This window comes from Oratosquilla oratoria, chromosome 5, assembly GCF_046742065.1.
Source record: "Oratosquilla oratoria isolate Oo_2021 chromosome 5, ASM4674206v1, whole genome shotgun sequence".
In the NCBI taxonomy this organism is placed as follows: domain Eukaryota; kingdom Metazoa; phylum Arthropoda; class Malacostraca; order Stomatopoda; family Squillidae; genus Oratosquilla; species Oratosquilla oratoria.
This window is the reverse complement of record NC_134781.1, coordinates 42,667,996-42,687,610: the sequence shown is the minus strand read 5'-3', so window position 1 is coordinate 42,687,610 and position 19,615 is coordinate 42,667,996. Positions and strand designations below refer to the sequence as shown.

Here is a 19,615-nt window from a genome sequence, read left to right as displayed (position 1 = left end):
TGCTCCTTAAGCTGGAGCGCTGTCGTTTGGCACAAGGCTGGAAAAACTCTGTGATGGTTGCTTGCCGGCGCCGTGTGTGCAGGATTTGGCGGTAGAGGCATGACCAGTTCATTGAACTGGCCTGCAACACGGCTTACTAGTGTCTGGTCCGGGTGTGTGACCTCCACGAAATCGTAAAGCTTCCTCCACGTTACGCAGGCCTCCCTGAACACGATCGTCGTCTCCCTCAACCTCTTGCTGTTCCTGGGCTAGTTCGGCGACCTGCTCCTGGTGCAGCTCCTTCAGCTCCTCGGTGGTCAGTTCATCCTCGTGCTCCCCTACTAACTCCTCGACATCCTCATCCTCCATCTCCAGGTCCCTCCCTAGCACAACGATGTCAGAGATGACCGATGGACCAGCAGGCTCAAAGCCCTCGAAGTTCCGCTCTCTGTCAAATGATGGCCAAAGCTTCTTCCACAATGCCTGTAGTCCTGATGGTAACCTGCTCCCAGCTCTTGCTAATCATCTTGACACAGTGCAAGATGTTGAAGTGGGACTTCCAAAAATCTCACAGGGTTAGGTATGTGTCGGTGGTAGCGTTGAAGCAGCGTTCAAACAGAGCACGCGTGTACAGCTTCTTGAAATTAGAAATGGCCTGCTGGTCCATCGGTTGCAGAATGGAAGTGGTGTTCGGAGGCAGGAATTTAATTGTGATGAAATTCAGGTCTTGGGGAAGATGTGCCTGCATGTCGAGGGGATGTGCTGGGCGTTATCCAGCAGCAGGAGGCACTTCAGTGGCAGTCCATTCCCCTACAGAAGCTTCTTGATCTCAGGGCTGCATGTCCCTTCGAGCCATTCCTGGCACAGCTGTCGGGTTGCCCACGCCTTCGGGTTGGAACGCCACATCACTGGAAGTCTGCTCTTCAGGACGTTGCCCCTCTTGAATGCTCGTGGCGTCTCCAAATGATACACTGCAAGTGGCGTGATCTTGCAGTCACCGCTTGCATTAGCACACATCACTGTAAGCCTGCCTTTCATAGGCTTATGCCCCGGCAAAGCTTTCTCCTCAGCAGTAATGTAGGTGCTGTTAGGCATCTTCTTCCAAACGAGCCCTGTTTCATCACTTTTAAATACCTGCTGTGGCAGGTAACCCTCACGACGCACCAGCTCCTCAAACTACTTGACGAACGCCTCAGCTGCGTCCGTGTTCGCGCTTGCCGCCTCACCATGCTGTGTCACTGTGGATGCCCGTAGGTTGCCGAAACTTCTCAAACCACCCCCTACTGGCTGTAAAGGGCACTGAAGGTGGTGTAAGCTGGCCACTGGTACCAGTCTGTTGTCGCTGCAGTTCAGCATACACTTGGCGAGCCCTTGAACAGATCATTTCCTCACTCAAGCTGTCACTCTTACGCTGCTTCTCCTGTATCCACACATGCAATAACCTTTCCACCTCGTCCAACAATGCTGGCGTCTTATGTGTGCTCACATGCCTTATACCCTTTGACACATTAGCTGACAGAATTTTATCTTTATTTAAAAGAATGGTTCTTATTGTTGACTCAGGCATACCAAACTTCAGTAGGGCTTCTCACCTGTTTTGGAGGAATTTTAAAGGCACAAACAGTACAATACCAAGGGGTAGGCGCTGAAAGAAGGACCAGTCGTGCACACAACAAAGATGACGGGAGGAGACAACACAGCGCGTGAATGGTGACATCAGCAAGATGGCGGCGCGGGATTTGATTTTCCGCGCAGTAATGGACACCAATGTGCCCGCGTAAATAGCAAAAAGATTATCCCAATAATTTGGCCGCGTAAATAGAATTTCGCGTACATAAGGGCACGCGTTAATAGAGGTACCACTGTATATTATACACATACACACACACATTCGGTGGAGCGGTTGTTAGAGTCCCTGACTTTCACTACGGCGGCCCGGATTCGAATCATGCCCAGGGCTGAATAATTTCAGTATCGCTGCGCTTCGAGTCCTTACTCCAACTCTCGTGGGCTGGGAGTTGGGTGTGTGTGTAAGTGTAAGGTCACAGCATTACCCGTAGATTGGTCATACGAGCTCTCTCATTCAGGAGGGAAATAGCTGTCGGTCACGAGTCCAACACGTGTTCCAAAGACCAAGGTGAATCACATATCCTTGGCAGCATTTGTTCAAAAGAAAACAACCAACCAATATCCTGCATATACCTAGGGCTGAATCATATTACGACCGTTATACAACAAGTTATACCAGCACAGGGTACGATTAATACAACAATACAGTAGATTACCAAACAGCAACGTAATACAATTACAATTTATTACGAATCGCAAACAAAGCAGAGGCGATAGTTATATGTGCTGTGCCAATAATAATAGTAATAATAATAAATAAAATAATATATAAACAAATAAAAAATAATAAAACGAAACAATAATAATCACGATCACGAATCCCTTAACCCCCCGGGGTCATAGGGACACTGCATCGATGAACAATTCACCAGTGACCTCCATCTTTCACGGTCGTGGGCAAGGGCCTGGGTCTCTGCAAAGTTCTTCCCTGTCCATTCTGTGATATTGTCTACCCACTTCTTCCTCTGCCTGCCTCGTCTCCTCTTCCCCTGAACTGTCCCTTGAAGGATGGTTTTTGATAGTCTGCTGGACCGTGTCACATGTCCATACCACTTCAGCTTTCTCTTCTTCACTGTGGTCAGGAGGTCTTCATAGTGCTTCACATGCTGTGAGATCGTCTTGCGCACTTCTTCGTTTGTGATGTGATCTGTGTATGAGATGCCAAGGAGTCTTCTGAAACACCTCATTTCCATTGCCTGGATCTTTCTCGGCAGTTCTGCTGTCAGCGTCCATGTCTCACATGCGTACAGGATGATGGACAGGACTAATGCATGGAGTAGCTTCAGCTTTGACTGGAGACAGATGTTCTTATCTCTCCATATGGGTTTCAGCTTTGCAAGTGTTGTTGCTGTCTGTGCTGCTCTTGCTAGAACTTCAATCTTTGATCCTTCTTCGTTGTGTATGGCTCCAAGGTACTTGAACTGAGTCACAGTCACGAGTTCTTGTCCGTTGACTGTGATCTTTCTTTCAATTGGTGTTGCGCTGTTTGTCATCAATTTTGTCTTCTCGGCACTGATCTCCATTCCAAATCTGGATGATGTTCTGTCCAGGCGGTTCACCAAGGTGGCGAGTTCCTTTTCATCTCCAGCCAACCCATCGATGTCGTCGGCGAACCGCAAGTTTGTGATGGTCCGGCCTCCAATGCTGATTGTGCCATGATGATCTTCTAGGGCTTCAGTCATTATGCGTTCAAGGAAGATGTTGAACAATAATAATACATGTTGAACAATAATAATAATAAAACAAATAAAAATAAAATAAAGCTTATTTCGCTCCGTTTGTATTTTTCACTGCCGTCAAGTGATATAATTCAGCTTCGGTTAGAATAATTCAAATTTCGCCAAATCATTTGACCCAACACCCGTTTCGCCAAATACGAATTTCGTCAACCTTACACAACCTAAAGTGGCTTGACAAAATATTTGGAGTTTGGCGAAATATCTATCCTGAGGGAGTTTGGCCAAATACATAACTTGAAGGAATTTGGCGGAATACCTGTTTGGCGAAACACCTACGCTGAGGGTATTTGGCGAAATACCTACCCTGAGGGCATTCGGCGAAATACCCCTGAGGGGATTTGGCAACACACCACCATCGTGAATTTGGCGAAATACATAAATCTCGCGAAACTGCAAATGCAGTCGACATGATGCTTCCAGTCAAGATCTATATACACCTTGCTTCCAGCAACGCCAGGCTACCGCGCACGAACATACATACTATCTCCACACACATTTCGCCTAAGTGCCACGGAAATGCGAAGATGGCGCTAGAAAAGGAATTCGCGATAAAATTGACTAATGCGACGTAGTTGAGAAGATAATAGAAAAAACTCTTATCAATACCATTAATGTTGACAAGCAATGATCCTAGATAGCGCTCTCCACCTGTGACTCACTGGAGAGAGATAGGGAATGTTCATCTGTCTTCTGTAATTATTCCTTCGTAGAAATCCGTCAAGCTGATTTCTATACACTTTTCCTCCAACAAATTCGGTTATCTAGTAATATACCAATATCCCAACCTGAACTCGTGTGTATGTGTGTTCACCTCGGTCTTTGGATCACGTGCTGGACTTGTGAACGACAGCTATTTCCCTCCCGGAAGAGAGCTCAGAGCTTGTATGACCGATCTATGGGTAATGCTGTGACCTTACACGCGCACACACACCCAACTCCCCGCCCACGTGAATTGGAGTAACGACTCGAAGCGCAGTGATACTGAAATTATTTCAACCCTGGGCAGGATTCGAACCCGGGACTCTATAAACCGCGCCACCGAGTCGCGTGATATGTGTGTTGTGTGTTGTGGCTGCTACTTTCTTTGGCGGCTTCGGCCGTAGATACGCACGTATCATTTCCCTTATCCACCGGACATGACGCTCGCTCTATCACGGTGAAGTCGCTTTGCATATCTGCCCACATTACTAAACAGTTGCTGGAAAGTTTCCAATCCACGCCCTATACTGAATAAAATCCCTTGACAATAGTCAGAAACAATAATAAAATATATTAAGTAGTTAACAATTAACACAATAATACAAATGGCGTCACTGTATGAAGGGTTTAACAGGTGGTTTCCTAAATTGTGGTATCAACAGGTATTCCCCTCCATTATCACGTGATTCCTCGCTATGTAAACCGTGACATCATCAACGCGTTACGTGGATCCAACGGATATCACGTTTTGAAAAACGCCAGCGACACTATTATCGAACCAAATCACGGAGTCGAGGGAAATACTCCCCTTTTGAATCCTTGTATGTAATTTCTTATATAAACTAAATTTCACTAACAAACCAATTTTCTTTCTACTTGGTATCTCTTCAATCTGCTAACTCTCAACACTATAGATTCAATAATATTCGATATTTTCAACGTTAAGATCTAATATTGGCAAGCAACTTTCATTATAAACAAAGAAATTAATTAATATATAAAATGTGTAGGATAATGAATCACAGTATCAACAAACTATTCTGTAATTGGCCCAAGGCAAATATTTCCAATTCCCACCATATGATATAGATATTAAACTTAGCCTATTAAAATATTTTTCCGATGTCTATTCCCGCCTTTCAAGAATCGAATCATCGTTCTCCGTCGATAATTGTCAATTCATTTCTACTGCATATTATCGTTGTCTTGATATAATAATCTACATGCATCATTTGCAATTTCAGTTTATATAAAAACACTAAATAGATGTATTCTGATCACAAATACTAAAATAGATATATCATATGATACAAATATGTTGTAACCAAATACCTCCAGTATAAATATGATACCTGCACATTCTCTCAACGTGTATTTGATTCAAAAGACCCACGTACACAAACTATCAAGATCTATCACATGAATAAACACATCAATAATTATAGTAAGCATCAACAAACAATAGATAACGACCCCTGCGTAACAATATCACACGGTCTACAGTCCTAATTATATATATCCTAAGAATCACATACATTCACCATAATGGACGATATATTTTTTAACAAGAGCAATATCTTACATGAGGATAAACAGTAATTGGCTGAAATATAACACGTACAATGGAACTCTTAGCAACAACAGGATTACTTGTCAAAACATCAAGAAATATATATCCATAATAACTGTAGAATACCTTCAAAATTCTAAATCAAATTATCTTACAGCAACAATATATCTTGTATAGCAGACTATAGAATATTCACATTTACTTCCTGACCCAACCGTCAGCTTGAGCAAAAATTTCAACATATTAACGAATTCCATTAAGCAACTCTGGTTATAAACGCTAAACAATTAATAAATTGAGTACATTTTAGTATTCATTTATTCCTCAATTATAAGGAATAATACGTTCGTAATTCTTCGCATCTGCAACAAATAAAATTAAGTACATTCACTATGATTTTGCGCTAAATTCTTAATGACCATATCGAATGACAATTCATTTCACAAGGCTTGTCAATTTCGGAAAAAAATTACACTGCTGCATGAACAAACAAAATACAAAATAGTAATATTAACACACGGCATTGTGCCAACCTAGTAATTAAATTTGTAAGACCTTTGCTAAAGTACATATCAAACATTACCAGATGAAATTTGTTATACTTTGAATATTTCCGTGGACTTAATAATATAATGTAACCTATTCAATCATAATTTATATATCAAGCTGGTGACTTGTATGCAAGAATGGGGCCTACATTGACCGTTCATTGGTTTAAAATATAATCAAATAAATACAATTGCAACAACGGTTCGAATCACCTGTTTAAACTGTCATCGTTGAAGCAGCTGACACAAGCAAATGTTACAAATATTTTTAAAGGAATACTAAGGATGCTGGGAAAGTGATGACTTCTTACCTATACTATTGTACCTGTATTGGCCTTGGTTTGTTTTAACGGGGTTTAAGGGGCAATCTCTAACCTCATATACAACACTTTGTAGACAAATTGCATCTATGATCCTCATGACGGACTACGGATGCAGTAATAAACATATGCATATTGGCTGAAGTCAAAGGTTGAGAAAACAGTAGGATCACAAACATACCTGTTCCTTTCATGTTCGCTATAGTGAGGTTCCAGGTGGCCTGTCTCACGAATGAGTCACTGCCCAGTTTGGAGACTGAGTCACTGAAAGCCTCTACGACAATTTTCTCCCTTCTCTTACTTCCAACCACAGAATTTATCAATTCTTTCGCTCCCTCGACACTGCGCCACTTGCAAAATTGCTCAACCGCACACAGACTTTGGTATCATATTGGCTGTAACAAGTTTTGTCTTCTTCGAAAAGCTACGCGCACACTTTCGTGGCTGCCGATTCATACTATGAGTAATGTTGGCATAACTTTTACACACATTTAGTTTCGTTCACTGACGAGCACAGCAATGAAGAAACTTTTATGCCAGCATCATTCTCTTTTATCACCTGCTAGTACGACGTTTCGTTAAGAGAGGTAAAAACGTGAAATTTTACATTCATGTCGCTAAATTAGCACTACGTTAAATACATGAAGTTGAATATGTGAAGACCAGGAGGTTGGCACACTATCACAGGCCCTCAAACCCGTTATCCGATTACATAGTTACTTGACTTCGTTACTGATCAACATATATAATTTTTTTTTTGTAAACAGCTTGTATTCTATGTGAACTATAAATATATACACTAGTATATATTCTAGTATTCTTTGCGCTAAGATGCTCTTTGAATTACCTTGGTTGGAAGGAATTTTGACCAAATAGCTTTCGAACAAATGCGTACACAAGACACCAACCAACGAACGCAAGTTATCTTCACTGACCTTCCGAATGGCACAAAACTTTTGACCAATGACAACTCATTTTCTACGAAACTTTAATGTGATTGGCAGTCTGGAAACTGGGGGCCGTTCTAAATAGATAGTAGGCGGAGTCAGATGATACAAGATTTTTCCCATCATTCCAAATCTTTTTAGGTTAGATATAACGGTCACTGGTTACCTAGTTATCAAAGGTTAAGCATGGTTGTATTATATACAGTTGGTACCAATGTCCCACAACAGCTACTCAATTGAATTTTTAAATGAATACGCCATAGTTGATTGGTAGTTCATAAGACTGAAGTAGTGAATGACATCATTTACAGCCAATGGGATCTCTCGCCATCCATTGAGAGCATCTGGTAGAAAATGACGACATATAACAAATAATATTATCCTAATTTCTTTTTGCGTAAAATAGTACCCACACTAGCAAATTATCCGTAAATCATAATTTTACAATTATCATTGTTTAATGAAATATATTGCAGATGCAACGTAAACAAATATCAGATGAACTGCTCCAACACCCCTACCCGGAAAACAGAGACAAGATCCTGAAGAAACTATTAATGTTTGATGTTAAAGCAGAAAACCCGGAAGTGAACAAGCAAACAATATATAACCTCTGGAAATACAGATGAACCAAAGTCCGAAATTAAACGAAGCGAAACCCAAAACGGACTAACTATGTGTGCCAAAGTCAAGGCATACATTTTCACCTCACCACTACTATAACTATTACTACTGAAGAATTCACAAGGAAGAAATTGCCGGATTTAAAATTGTTTGGCCACAATTTTTGGGGGTTATATTAGATTAAATAATTTTAGCTTGAAATTACTTGTACTGCTTTAGCTCATGGAGACTCCACGCGTCCACAGTTGTATTCTCTTGATTCGGAAATGAAAACATGCTTCTCACATTCCATACATATTATAGTAATTTCAAATGCTGGATATATCCCAGAGACTACCGTGAAACTCGAGGAAGATGACTGAGATATTACAGAGTATATTTCCTATTGATCAACATGTATGGGTGCACAATCCGCAGCCCCACACCACACTAAGCAAAAATCAAAGCTTGTTGGTCCTTGGTGAACAAAATTGGCAGCTCCTGGCTCTGCCAATGCAGGTAATCTAATGAAATACAGTTCACCTAGTAAAACAAATAATGGAAAGCATTGGTGCCCAAAACCTTTGTATTTTGTAGAAAGCAGTAGTCTAGTAGACATAAACTTCAGGTTTTCTTAATTAGATGAAATTTAAGAGTTACTTGGAGAATAGTCACGTGGTCTTGTTTGGGAACATATGGACAATCCCTTAGATATGCAAACAAAAGTAATTTGAATTCATGGTAATGGAATAAGTTATTATTTTATTTTGCCATGTTTAGCACTGGAAGTCATGGAAGCAAATTATGTAGCTGGATGGGATCCCTATACTCCACAAGTGCCACATGTACCAAGCAGGACTGGGTCTCACTATTTGCCAAACAAAACCGATAAAAGCCGAACAAACCAACAAAACCCAAACAAAGACGGTTTTTGCTCAAATGCACACTTCTATATATATATGGTTGCATTATTTGAACTATTTTCTTTAAAATGTGTGATTTCCATGTAATATGATCAAAGAGATGTTACGTTTTTATCCTCTGCTAAATTACCGACCACAGCTATGATTCGTCCAGCCATATACATCATCATTTAATTCTTGATACAAGTAAAAGAATGATCTCTAATCACGACCGGGTATTTAAAAATGCCCCCCAAAAATGCCAAATTTCCAAAAATGCCACCCTAGAAATTTTCCTGCCAAACACAGTAAAAACATGCCAAAAATGCAAAATTTGGCATTAAAAACGCCAATCTGGCAACCCTGACGCTCAGTGATGATCTGCACTCGCAGAACATAGATGGCAGGCTAGCGGTAAATTTGTAACCACCAGTCGGTAACTTTGCAGAAGCTAAAAACATAACTTCTCTTTGGTCAAATTATATGAAAATCACACATTTTAAAGAAAAGAGTTGAAATAATTCAACTATATGCAGTCTATTACACTAATAACACAATAGTAAGAAACTTAATAGAGTGAAGTTTGATCATTGAGGACAGGCTGGATAAAAACAACTTCTTTGATCATATTACATGGAAATCACATATTTTAAAGAAAATAGTTCAAATAATGCAACCATATATATATAGAAGTGTGCATTTGAGCAAAAAACGTCCTTGTTTGGGTTTAGTTGGTTTGTTCAGCTTTTATCGGTTTTGTTCGGTTTGTTCGGCAATTAGTGAGACTGAGCAGGACTTGCTTCATGCATGATTTAGTCTTTATGTACTCTCACCTACATTCCACTAGATGATAGTGATAAGTGCAGCAATTCTGTTTCTCAACATTATATTTACTACCCATTCTGCAAGGTGGCTAGGTATATATATCTTTGTCACAGTTTGGGGACTTTACACCAGATGCCCTTACTGCTGTCCTGTGCCAACTTGAACAGACTCAAACGTTCTACCTCTGGGCTCATACCTTCAGAAATTGTACTCAAGTTTGCTCATCTGTGAGCAGAACACCTGGTAATATTGTTGAACAACATAACCCCCAATGGGCACCAACCAGTGTGCTCTGCATTCAGTAACAATTATTAAAGATATTCAATAAGAATAAGGTACAACACATTTTCACAGAATTGTAATTAGAAGACTGAGTAAAAGGCAAATGAATGTCTGGAGATAATGAAAGGTGTTACAGTAAGCCCTCGATACAATAGACAATATGGGGACAGGGGTCTCTTATTATATCCAAAAATCTGTTATAACTGAGGAGCCCTTATATCTGATGGAAATACTGGATAGATCTGTTATATCCCAAAGTTTGTCCAGTATTAGAAGTTAGTAGGATTAGAAATTACAGTAAACCCTCAATATAATGGACAATAGGGAGATGGGTCTGTCATTATATCTGAAGATCTATTATAACTGAGGATCCCTCACTATAATGGATAAAAATCCGTTATAGCAAGGGTTTGTCCTGTCAGATATTTTGTCCATTAAAACCGATATCTGGTATATTGAGATCCTTTATATCGAAGGTTTACTGTATAAGAAACAGATTTTTGAGGATGGATGTAAAAAGGCATGAAGAAGTGATTGTGCCCATGGCAGTGTAGTAGAAACAGAATTTCAAGAATACATAAAGGAAGAGTATAAACAAGATTGAGAAGTATAGAAGATGTTATGAGGATGGATAGTGTGAGAAATGTGGAGGAGAGTTTTTGGATACGGTAGATCAAAGAGCGTCCAGATGGTATGGGCACGTGGAAAGCTTGAGCAAGGAAAGGCAAACAAAAGAGGGTGTGAAAAGCAGAAGTTAATGGAGTGAACTTCAGAGGAAGATCAAGAATGAGGTGGATGGATGGGGTGAAGGGGGCATTAGATACAAGAGGAATGTCTGTTTAGCAAGGAACAGAGAGTGTAAAGGACAGGAGTGAATGGAAAATGGTTGTCATTGGATGAGAAAAATATGCAACCAGAATGAATGTGCCTCTTGTCTACTTCTGAAACATTTTCCACAATTATCGCTTAAGTTGAGCTAACAATAGGTGACTTCTCATCTCTTCCTCCTCCTCCAAGTCTGTGACATAGAGACAGACTCTTACTTGGCTACACATGGCAGCAGTAAGGACATACATACACATGTTTATATACCTATCTAGTGTCTGTCATAATCATGTACAGAAATTATCTAATTTCTGTACATGATTATGACAGACACTAGTATTGGTTCAAACAGCATTTAATTTATTACCTGTTTATAGTTAGAGTTAGAAACATGTATTAAGAGGGGGCATGGATGGCTTTCTAGTAAGTGAAAACTTAGGCAACAGGTAGGGTATGGTAAGCAGAGTTGGGACATGTCATTTTGAAAAAGTTAGAGTAGAATTTCAATTTGATATCCAATATCCAATGCCTAAAAAATCATTGGCTAACTTGTAAATATACCAATTCATGTTATTGTGGCAGAGTAGCATGCAGTTGATACTTTAGGGTCTATACAGGGTGCCCCTATGGACCAGAGCCACACATCATTTAGTCTGTGATAGAGGAAAACTCTGTTTATAGAGAAATGATGACACTTTTATACTATGACTGTCCCTCTTATGCTGTCCCCCAACCCCTTGTTACTATCGTGTACCATTTCTCTGAATCTTCGTTTCCTTTTTTCACCTACCCTGTGGTGGGGAAAGAGAATGCTACCACTAAGTCTTTCCACTTGAGTCATAAGAGGCGACAAAAAACGGGATGGGGGATGGGATTAGGAGTCCTGCTACCTGTAGTCCCAAAGGTGACATTCCTAAAAAAAGTAAAGGCATAAGAGGGTCTGGGAGTTTTCCAACCATGGGAAAGGGGGACAAGTGTGAGTAGTAGTTTCAGAGGGATCAGCTTGTTGAGTGTAGTTGGAAAGGCTTATGGGAGGGTCTTGATTGAGAGGATTGGGAGAGGAACAGAGGGAGTAATTGGTGAGGAACAATGTGGTTTTATGACAGGTAGGGGCTGTGTAGATCAGATCTTTGTGGTAAGACAGATATGTGAGAAAGCTATAGGAAAAGGTAAGGATGTTTTTTGGGCTTTTATGGATCTGGAAAAGGATTACAACAGAGTAGACAGGAAGGCACTGTGGGAGGTACTGCAGATATATGGGATAGGAGTAAAGCTGTTAAGAGCTGTCAAGAGTTTTTATGAGAGTAGTAGAGCTTGTGTTAGGATTAGAAATGGAGAGAGTGAATGGTTTGAGGTAAAGGTGGGACTTCATCAGGGATGTGTTATGTCACCCTGGCTGTTCAATCTATACATGGATGGGGTGGTGTGAGAGGTGAATGCAAGAGTAGTGGGTCAGGGGTTGGAGATGGTTAAAGAAAATGGAGAAAAGTGGGAAATAAGCCAGTTGTTGTTTGCTGATGACACTGCGCTTGTAGCAGGATCAGAGGAGGGATTGAGGAAGTTAGTGACAGAGTTTGAGAAGGTGTGTGAAAGAAGGAAACTGAAGATAAATGTGGGGAAAAGTAAGGTGATGAGATGTACAAGGGGAGAGAGTGACTGCAGGCTGGAAGTGAGCATTAAGGGAAGAGTGACTGGAGGAAGTGGGTATTTTTAGATACTTGGGTGCAAATGTGGCAGGAAAGGGGGGAGTGGGGGTGGAGGTAGAATATAGATTGAGAGAAGCGAGTAAATGCCTTGGTGGATTAAAAAGTGTAATGAGAAATAGACATCTGGGAATGGATGCTAAGAGGAGGTTATATGAAGGAGTGATTGTGCCAACAGCACTGTACGGGGCAGAAACATGGAACATAAGAGAGGAAGAGAGAAGGAGGTTGAATGTGTTTGAGATGAAATGTATGAGAAGTATGATAGGGGTTACTAGGCTAGGTAGAGTGAGAAGTGAGGAGGTGAGGAGGAGAACAGGGGTGGAAAGGGAGCTGGGAGATAGGGTTGATGAACAAGTATTAGGATGGTTTGGACACATGGAAAGAATGAGTGAAGAAAGATTTGTAAAAGAGATGTGGAAGGCAGAGGTGGAAGGAGTGAATATGAGGGGGCATCCTAGGATGAGATGGGTGAAAGGGGCATTACAAAAGAGAAAAATATCTGTTGAGAAAGGACGGGAGAGGACAGAAGATATGGGTGAATTGAGAAGGGTTGTGTATAGATGATGCTGTGATGCATGAGGGGGAGTAGGTGGGGGATGTGGGGTGAGGAAGTATGTATGAGAAAAAATTTGACGCAACCCGAAGGGATTTCTCCCCATCTCCTTTTCTGCACAATGGGACGGAGAGGGGGTTCGCTGAATTTATGAAGTGCCCTTGCTGTGGATGTGCTGTGTCTTGTGACACTGCTTCTGACCCAGGGCAGTGGACAGTATGCAGGGATGACCCATCATCCAGGAGGTGCCAAGATAAGAGGGATGGTGGAGGGGAGTGGAATATGTAGGGAATGGAATGGGTGGGAGTATTTTCTATGCCTTTTTCTTTTTGGCTACCTCCCGTGTTAGGGGGAAAAAGCCTTTGGTATATATATATATATATATATATATATATATATATATATATATATATATATACATATATATATGTACTTAACCAAAGGGCTTCCATGGTATATATATATATATATATATATATATATATATATATATATATATATATATATATATATATATATATATATATATATATATATATATATATATATACATATATATATATATGTACTTAACCAAAGGGCTTCCATGGTATGTATATATATATATATATATATATATATATATATATATATATATATATATATATATATATATACATATATATATATACATATATATATATGTACTTAACCAAAGGGCTTCCACAAAAATGAAGAAAATATTCCGGTGTTTACAATAGGTGGAAGGAAAGGTAGGAAATAAATACTTTCACCAATACCTTCTAAACAGGCTGCAGTGAGTGAGGCAACCAAAGGTGGACAAGTTCTCTTCATTGCACCCCACCGAATCACTAGTCTTCCTCCTAGGGTCAGTGGAATGCCACATCCTACACCAGTTACAATGCAAAACATCAGATTCCTGTAAGAGAAATAAAAATTATTATTTCTTCCAGACATCTAATAGCAACTATTGATTTTATTTATATAAATTAAAGTATATACAGGCAGTAAGTCTTCTAATACACAAATTTTGTTGAAGGTGATGCTGTTTTCTGCATTAATAATTTTCTTTGTTTCTAAAGATCTCGCTAATTGCCTTGTAGCAAGGTCTACACTCTGTAGAACTCGTGTGTAGGTGGACATATTCTCCGATCCGGATTTCAGCTCAACTGAGCCTTCTTCAGGGAGTGTGTCAAATGTCATCAAAGTGCGATATTTGACCATGTGAAATTATTAGACTAGGGGAGATCACATGATAGTAAGAAAAATATGCATAAATTATCTCCTCATGCTTCTGGCCTACCCTGTTCTCTCATACTGGGTAGCGCTAATAAATCAAGTGCCTGTATGTTCAAATTGGGGTTTTTATCCTACGCACAAGTTCTACAGAGTGTAGACCCTGCTACACAGCGATTAGTGAGATCTTTAGAAAGTATCCCCAAGAAAATTATCAATGCAGAAAACAGCATCACCTTCAACATAATTTATATAGATTAAGTAAATAATAAAGAGAAAAGTGTATTTTTATAATTTAATAAGAATTGGCCAACTTCATGTACAGTTACATGTGTTGAGTCTTTTATAATTTTGTGAATTTAAGCAGTGTTGTAAGATAAATTCAAAGACCATTCATTCCTGCTTATTTCGTCAGATATGCAAATAATGTGTACGAGTTACAAAGTTATCTTGGGTCCCTTCACCACCAACCACCTCAACAACTGCCTACCTTGATTGTAGTGGATGGAGTTGAGCATTATGCTAAATGCACACTAGACATGTAAGTACTTCTCAGACAAAATATACACAAAGTCCTAACATGTATCTTTTTCTTATTTAATGTGCACTTTAATGATCAGAGCTTCCTCCTGGTTGAGAGAGAAAGGAGTACAAGAATTAGCCAATTTATTTTATTTTATTTTATGTTATTTATTTATTATTATTCATTTATTTATTTATTTGTTTAATTTTTTATTATTATTATTATTATTCATTTTTTTTTTTGTAGCCAAGCACATAACATGATCATTTTTCAGTCATAGGTGTTTATTGAACATAGTCCGGCAGATATGTGAAAAAAATGTGCATTTAGTGATACAAGCATGAAATTTGGCACACTGATTGGGCAGTATCTTACAAAGATTTTTGGATATAGGGACATTCCAGATTCTTCCCAGAGCCAAAATGGCGGCCATTTTACAAAATAGCCGATTTTGTGCTGTATGCAACATAGAATACATGTGGATACAACTATATTTACTTATTGAAGAAGCATACCAGTGGTTTTATTCAACTAAATATAGATTCTAGCACATAAGAGTTAACAAATAAAGGTGACAAAGCGTGAATAAACTATTTGTTTGGTCATTTTTTGGTGCATTTTTGTACTTTTGGATAGTTTTCTTCAACAAACTCTTCAAAAAAACTGTTACCAAGCACAATGGAATGACTGCTGACCATTTAACACACTTGAACTCAGAGGAAGTGCTTCTGTTTGAACCTAACATCAACTTACATAGTCAAAATTATACAGTGGAAACTCTACATCCAGGTAACAGAGTCTAATATGATGCATGGATACATGTGTACATGTTAACATAATTATCATCTGTGACCTCTTGTCCCAGTTCTACTCTCTCGTACACTCCCCACCACAGTGACATAGAGCTGTGCACTGGAGTGCAGCCTTGACACACTTGCACTGTCATTGAACTCCACGCATTTCACTATTTGGGTGCTGGAACAGCGAGATCCTAGTGCCGTGGAACGAGTCTTGAGCACTAATCGAGCTGGGATTGTGGTCAATGTTATCCACTGCGCCAGTCGTGAACAGACCACTCTTCAGTTCAGGTGGGCAAACTGCACCCTCCTGCTAGAAGAAGCGGCAGATACTGTTCCCCAAGTCCATGGAGATACTCAGCACCCTATCATAGGAGACGGAAAGACCCAAGTGGAACAGAGTGTCAACCAGGTCTTGTTTGCGACAGGGTTGCGGAGTCGGATGGTAAAAGGTCCGACTCCGACTCCAACTCCCAGAATTCCTAGGATGCCAACTCCGACTCCGACTCCTTTGATTCCTCCGACTCCGACTCCAACTCCCGACTCCTTAACTTCTTGACCCCTGTGTGGAATTCTATTCTGCAGATCCATATACCAGCCTCCCACACCTATTCAGCAAGCATTTTATAGATATTTTTCATGTATATTATTTTTTACGTGAAACATTCACTTGTATGATAAATATACTCACATATACACTCACCCAGCTTTATATATATACAGGTAAACGTCGCCTTACGATGGCCGCGACTTACGATTGTTCGACTTTACGATGACGACGACGACGACGACGATATGATAATTTAACCCCTTCCATACGGTGCCGCACACATAGGCGTCATGAGGAGCAAGTAGATTCGCGACGCTGCCATATCGGCGTCTTGATTATATTTATTGTAGTCGCCCCTGTGTTTTTACATTCTCTCAAATGTGCCCTAAATCCCATTCTCTGTGGTTTTCAAAATTCGCGGGTGAAAGAGAGAACGATCGATATAAGCGGTGACTATATTTTATGATGCGAGTATTATTACGTCACGTCGTACGGCTGGCATTGGCTGCTGCCCGCGAGATTTAAGTTCCGTACTGAAAATACATATTATAGTGTTTGAATATGGTAAAAAGGATAAAAATAATTAAATAAACTACTGTACATGTTTAATAGGCTATATTCAGTATCTCTGGTGGTGAATATACAGGTAGGCTAGGTACAGTGACCACGGAACAGAGTGGGGATCGACTTACGATGAGATCGTCTTACGATGGCTCTATCGAAACCTAATGCCATCGTAAGTCGACGTTTACCTGTATATGCACACAAGCACGTATATTTGTATAAACATATATATATAAAATATATAATGGTATTATTTATGCTCATGATCATCTACCAGCTTATGAGCACTTTCAAATCTGTCATGGCACAGTTGCCACTTCAAGCTATATATTTTCTTTTTCCTTTGTGCCCCTCCCCTCCCCCTAAAAAAAAATCATCTGTTATTTCATTTGTCCATTCTCATAAACCTTCTATCACAATATTAGGAAAAAATGTGACAAATCATGATGAGGAAAGGTTAATGGTTGATGCCCTACCTAGTACTTACTGCAGAATTAATTTCACCATGTTATCATAAAAACCAGGAATCAGTTCAGGAAAGAGAGGGACAACCTTCCCCTGTGCACACTGTTCATAGCTGCTGTTGTTCCTCCCCTTTTCAGTCATCACCAAATGCTGTGACATATGCTCTAATGTCATTCCTATCTGGCCTCTGAGACTGGTCAAAGTTTATCTCAGGGCATCATCCCAGCGTGAAATAGCTTCTACAAAACAGTAAACCACACAAAAACACTTCCATTGACTTACATACATGAAGACGTACGTGCATAGTGCATACGCAGTGGATATTTACTATTGTCTACACTATCATGTACGTGTGTACATGATGGAGTTCTAGATGTTAACATAATTTGAATTAATCAGACTGTCAACAAAGGTAAAGTAGCTAGTTTAGATTATTTAAAGATAAAAATCATCTCTGTCACTTGACAGTTGACAAATTATTCTGGAATTTGAATTAATAATCATATTTATTGAATATTTATTAGAAATAGAAATACATTCCACTGGCTATAACTCCCATAGTATAGAATGAATGAACATTAATACAAACTACATTGTAGAAACTTCTATAAATGGTATATATCCTGTAACTAGCTATAAAACTATTCTATACTGGATGGTTATTAAATTTTCTCAACTTGGAATAATGAGACCTATTGCTTTCTATATGCACAATAGCAGCAAATTATTTCACAGTACACATCTATAGACAGTATTTTACAGCTATTGGACTTAAGGAGTTGGAATCGGATAAAAAAAATCTGACTCCGACTCCGACTCCTAGTACTCTTAGAAATCCAACTCCGACTCCTAGCTAAAACCTCCGACTCCGCAACCCTGGTTTGCAAGTCTTTGTGTGCATCAGCATTCCCAGGTAGACAGGCAAGGGGGTCTACCAATTGTGGCAGTGCTTGGTAGACTCAATATTTGTACTCTGTCGGTAGCGTGCGTAGCTGTTGAACATGAGGAGCTGTGAGATTGTAAGAGTGGGTATTGATACAGATGAGTGGCTTGACTGCTCTTGGATCATGGGACCATTCAGGATCTTAGCAACTAGTGCCAGGAGAGAATTTGGCACAGATTGTTCTTGGCAGAGGGCATCAAATGAACCGCTAAAGGCTGTCTTCATCTTCGGCATGTCTCTTCGGACTGTTCACGGCTCAAGCAAGATGAACACCATCACTATCAGCATTGTGTTCACAGGACTTGTGAAGGGCTGATCTGATGTCCTCGTTGAAAGCAAGCAGAACATCTCGGCCAGGCTTGTGCTCCTCCATGTCCGGAAAATATGCCATGATCCGGTACTTGAGTTTGGTCGAGTGAACACGTCCAGGCAAGACTGTTCCAAGCTGTTTCAGCCGGTTGCTGTACATACTTATTAGGTCTGCCAGCTTGACATGGTACAAGGCATCTTGCGCCATCATATCTCCAGCACTCAGTTTAGCAATAAGTGACTTGTCTTCTAGTTTCAGAGCACAGTTCCTGACTCATCTGTCCAGGTCAAAGGTAGAAGCTTTATGCAGAGACTCGTTACCTGCTGGCTTGTCACAAAAGAAACACGTTTTGAGCAGTGTCTCTGTGTGGTCCACACTCTGACGGGTATACTTTCGTGCCACACCTTCGGTATCCCCACTGGTTGTTTTCCTCTTTTCTGCCCAAGTCAATTGAGTTTTGTTGTATTGTAGTCTGCACGAATCATGCCACTTAGCCCTGTGGTGCTGGAAGGTGGACTCAATACCCTCACCATCGTCCAAGCGGGACATGTCGAGATATTTTGGCAGGGTGTCGATCTCACCGAACCTGAGGAGGTTGTCTGCAAGAGTCTGGTACCCAGACCCTCCTATGCTTCACTTGGAGTCAGCTGGACAATGGAGAGGCTCAGTGGTGTCCATCTGACACAGCACACATAGGTTCCAGTCTGTCTGGTTAATTGATACAACAGTTTTACTTGGCCCTTGCTGCTGGGGGTCTAATAGTTTAAAATGCTTGGCCATTGTCTTGAACCAACACCAATCACCGTAAAATTGGGAAGAACCACCACCAAGCAGGGGATCAATCTATGGGCACACTTCAGTGGAGTTATCACCTGAAAACAGAAAAGAAGAGTTAAAAGTCTTAAACATGTGCATACTAGTTGATAATAATCATATTATACTCACTACATTGTGTTTTGCACCAAGCACATATGACTTTGCTGACCTTGTAGGCAGAGTTTAGTTATTCGTGGCAGCCATTTTGTAAAATGGCCACCATTTTGACCCTAGGGGTGATCTGGAATGTCCCTATATCCAAAATGTTTCCTAAGGGTATGCTA

The 19,615-nt window shown here is 40.2% G+C and overlaps 2 protein-coding genes across 6 annotated transcripts in view; one reads left to right on the top strand and one right to left on the bottom strand.

The window, feature by feature from the left end:
- LOC143025488 (uncharacterized) overlaps positions 1 to 7,121 on the bottom strand; it is a 608,144-nt gene extending 601,023 nt beyond the window's left edge. Inside the window, exon 1 of the mRNA XM_076185223.1 lies at positions 6,666 to 7,121. The gene's annotated coding sequence lies outside the window, so the exon portion shown is untranslated. The remainder of the gene's footprint in view (positions 1 to 6,665) is intronic.
- Positions 7,122 to 7,409: 288 nt separating this feature from the next.
- LOC143025490 (uncharacterized) overlaps positions 7,410 to 19,615 on the top strand; it is a 108,901-nt gene continuing 96,695 nt past the window's right edge. The window contains exons 1-3 of one of the 5 annotated variants that reach the window (XM_076185227.1): positions 7,410 to 8,553; positions 13,918 to 14,048; positions 14,779 to 14,904. In XM_076185227.1, the coding sequence (XP_076041342.1) occupies positions 8,410 to 8,553; positions 13,918 to 14,048; positions 14,779 to 14,904 (401 nt within the window). In that variant the 5' untranslated portion in view covers positions 7,410 to 8,409. The remainder of the gene's footprint in view (positions 8,554 to 13,917; positions 14,049 to 14,778; positions 14,905 to 19,615) is intronic. The other 4 variants (XM_076185226.1, XR_012966394.1, XM_076185228.1 and 1 more) reach the window with 4 other exon arrangements.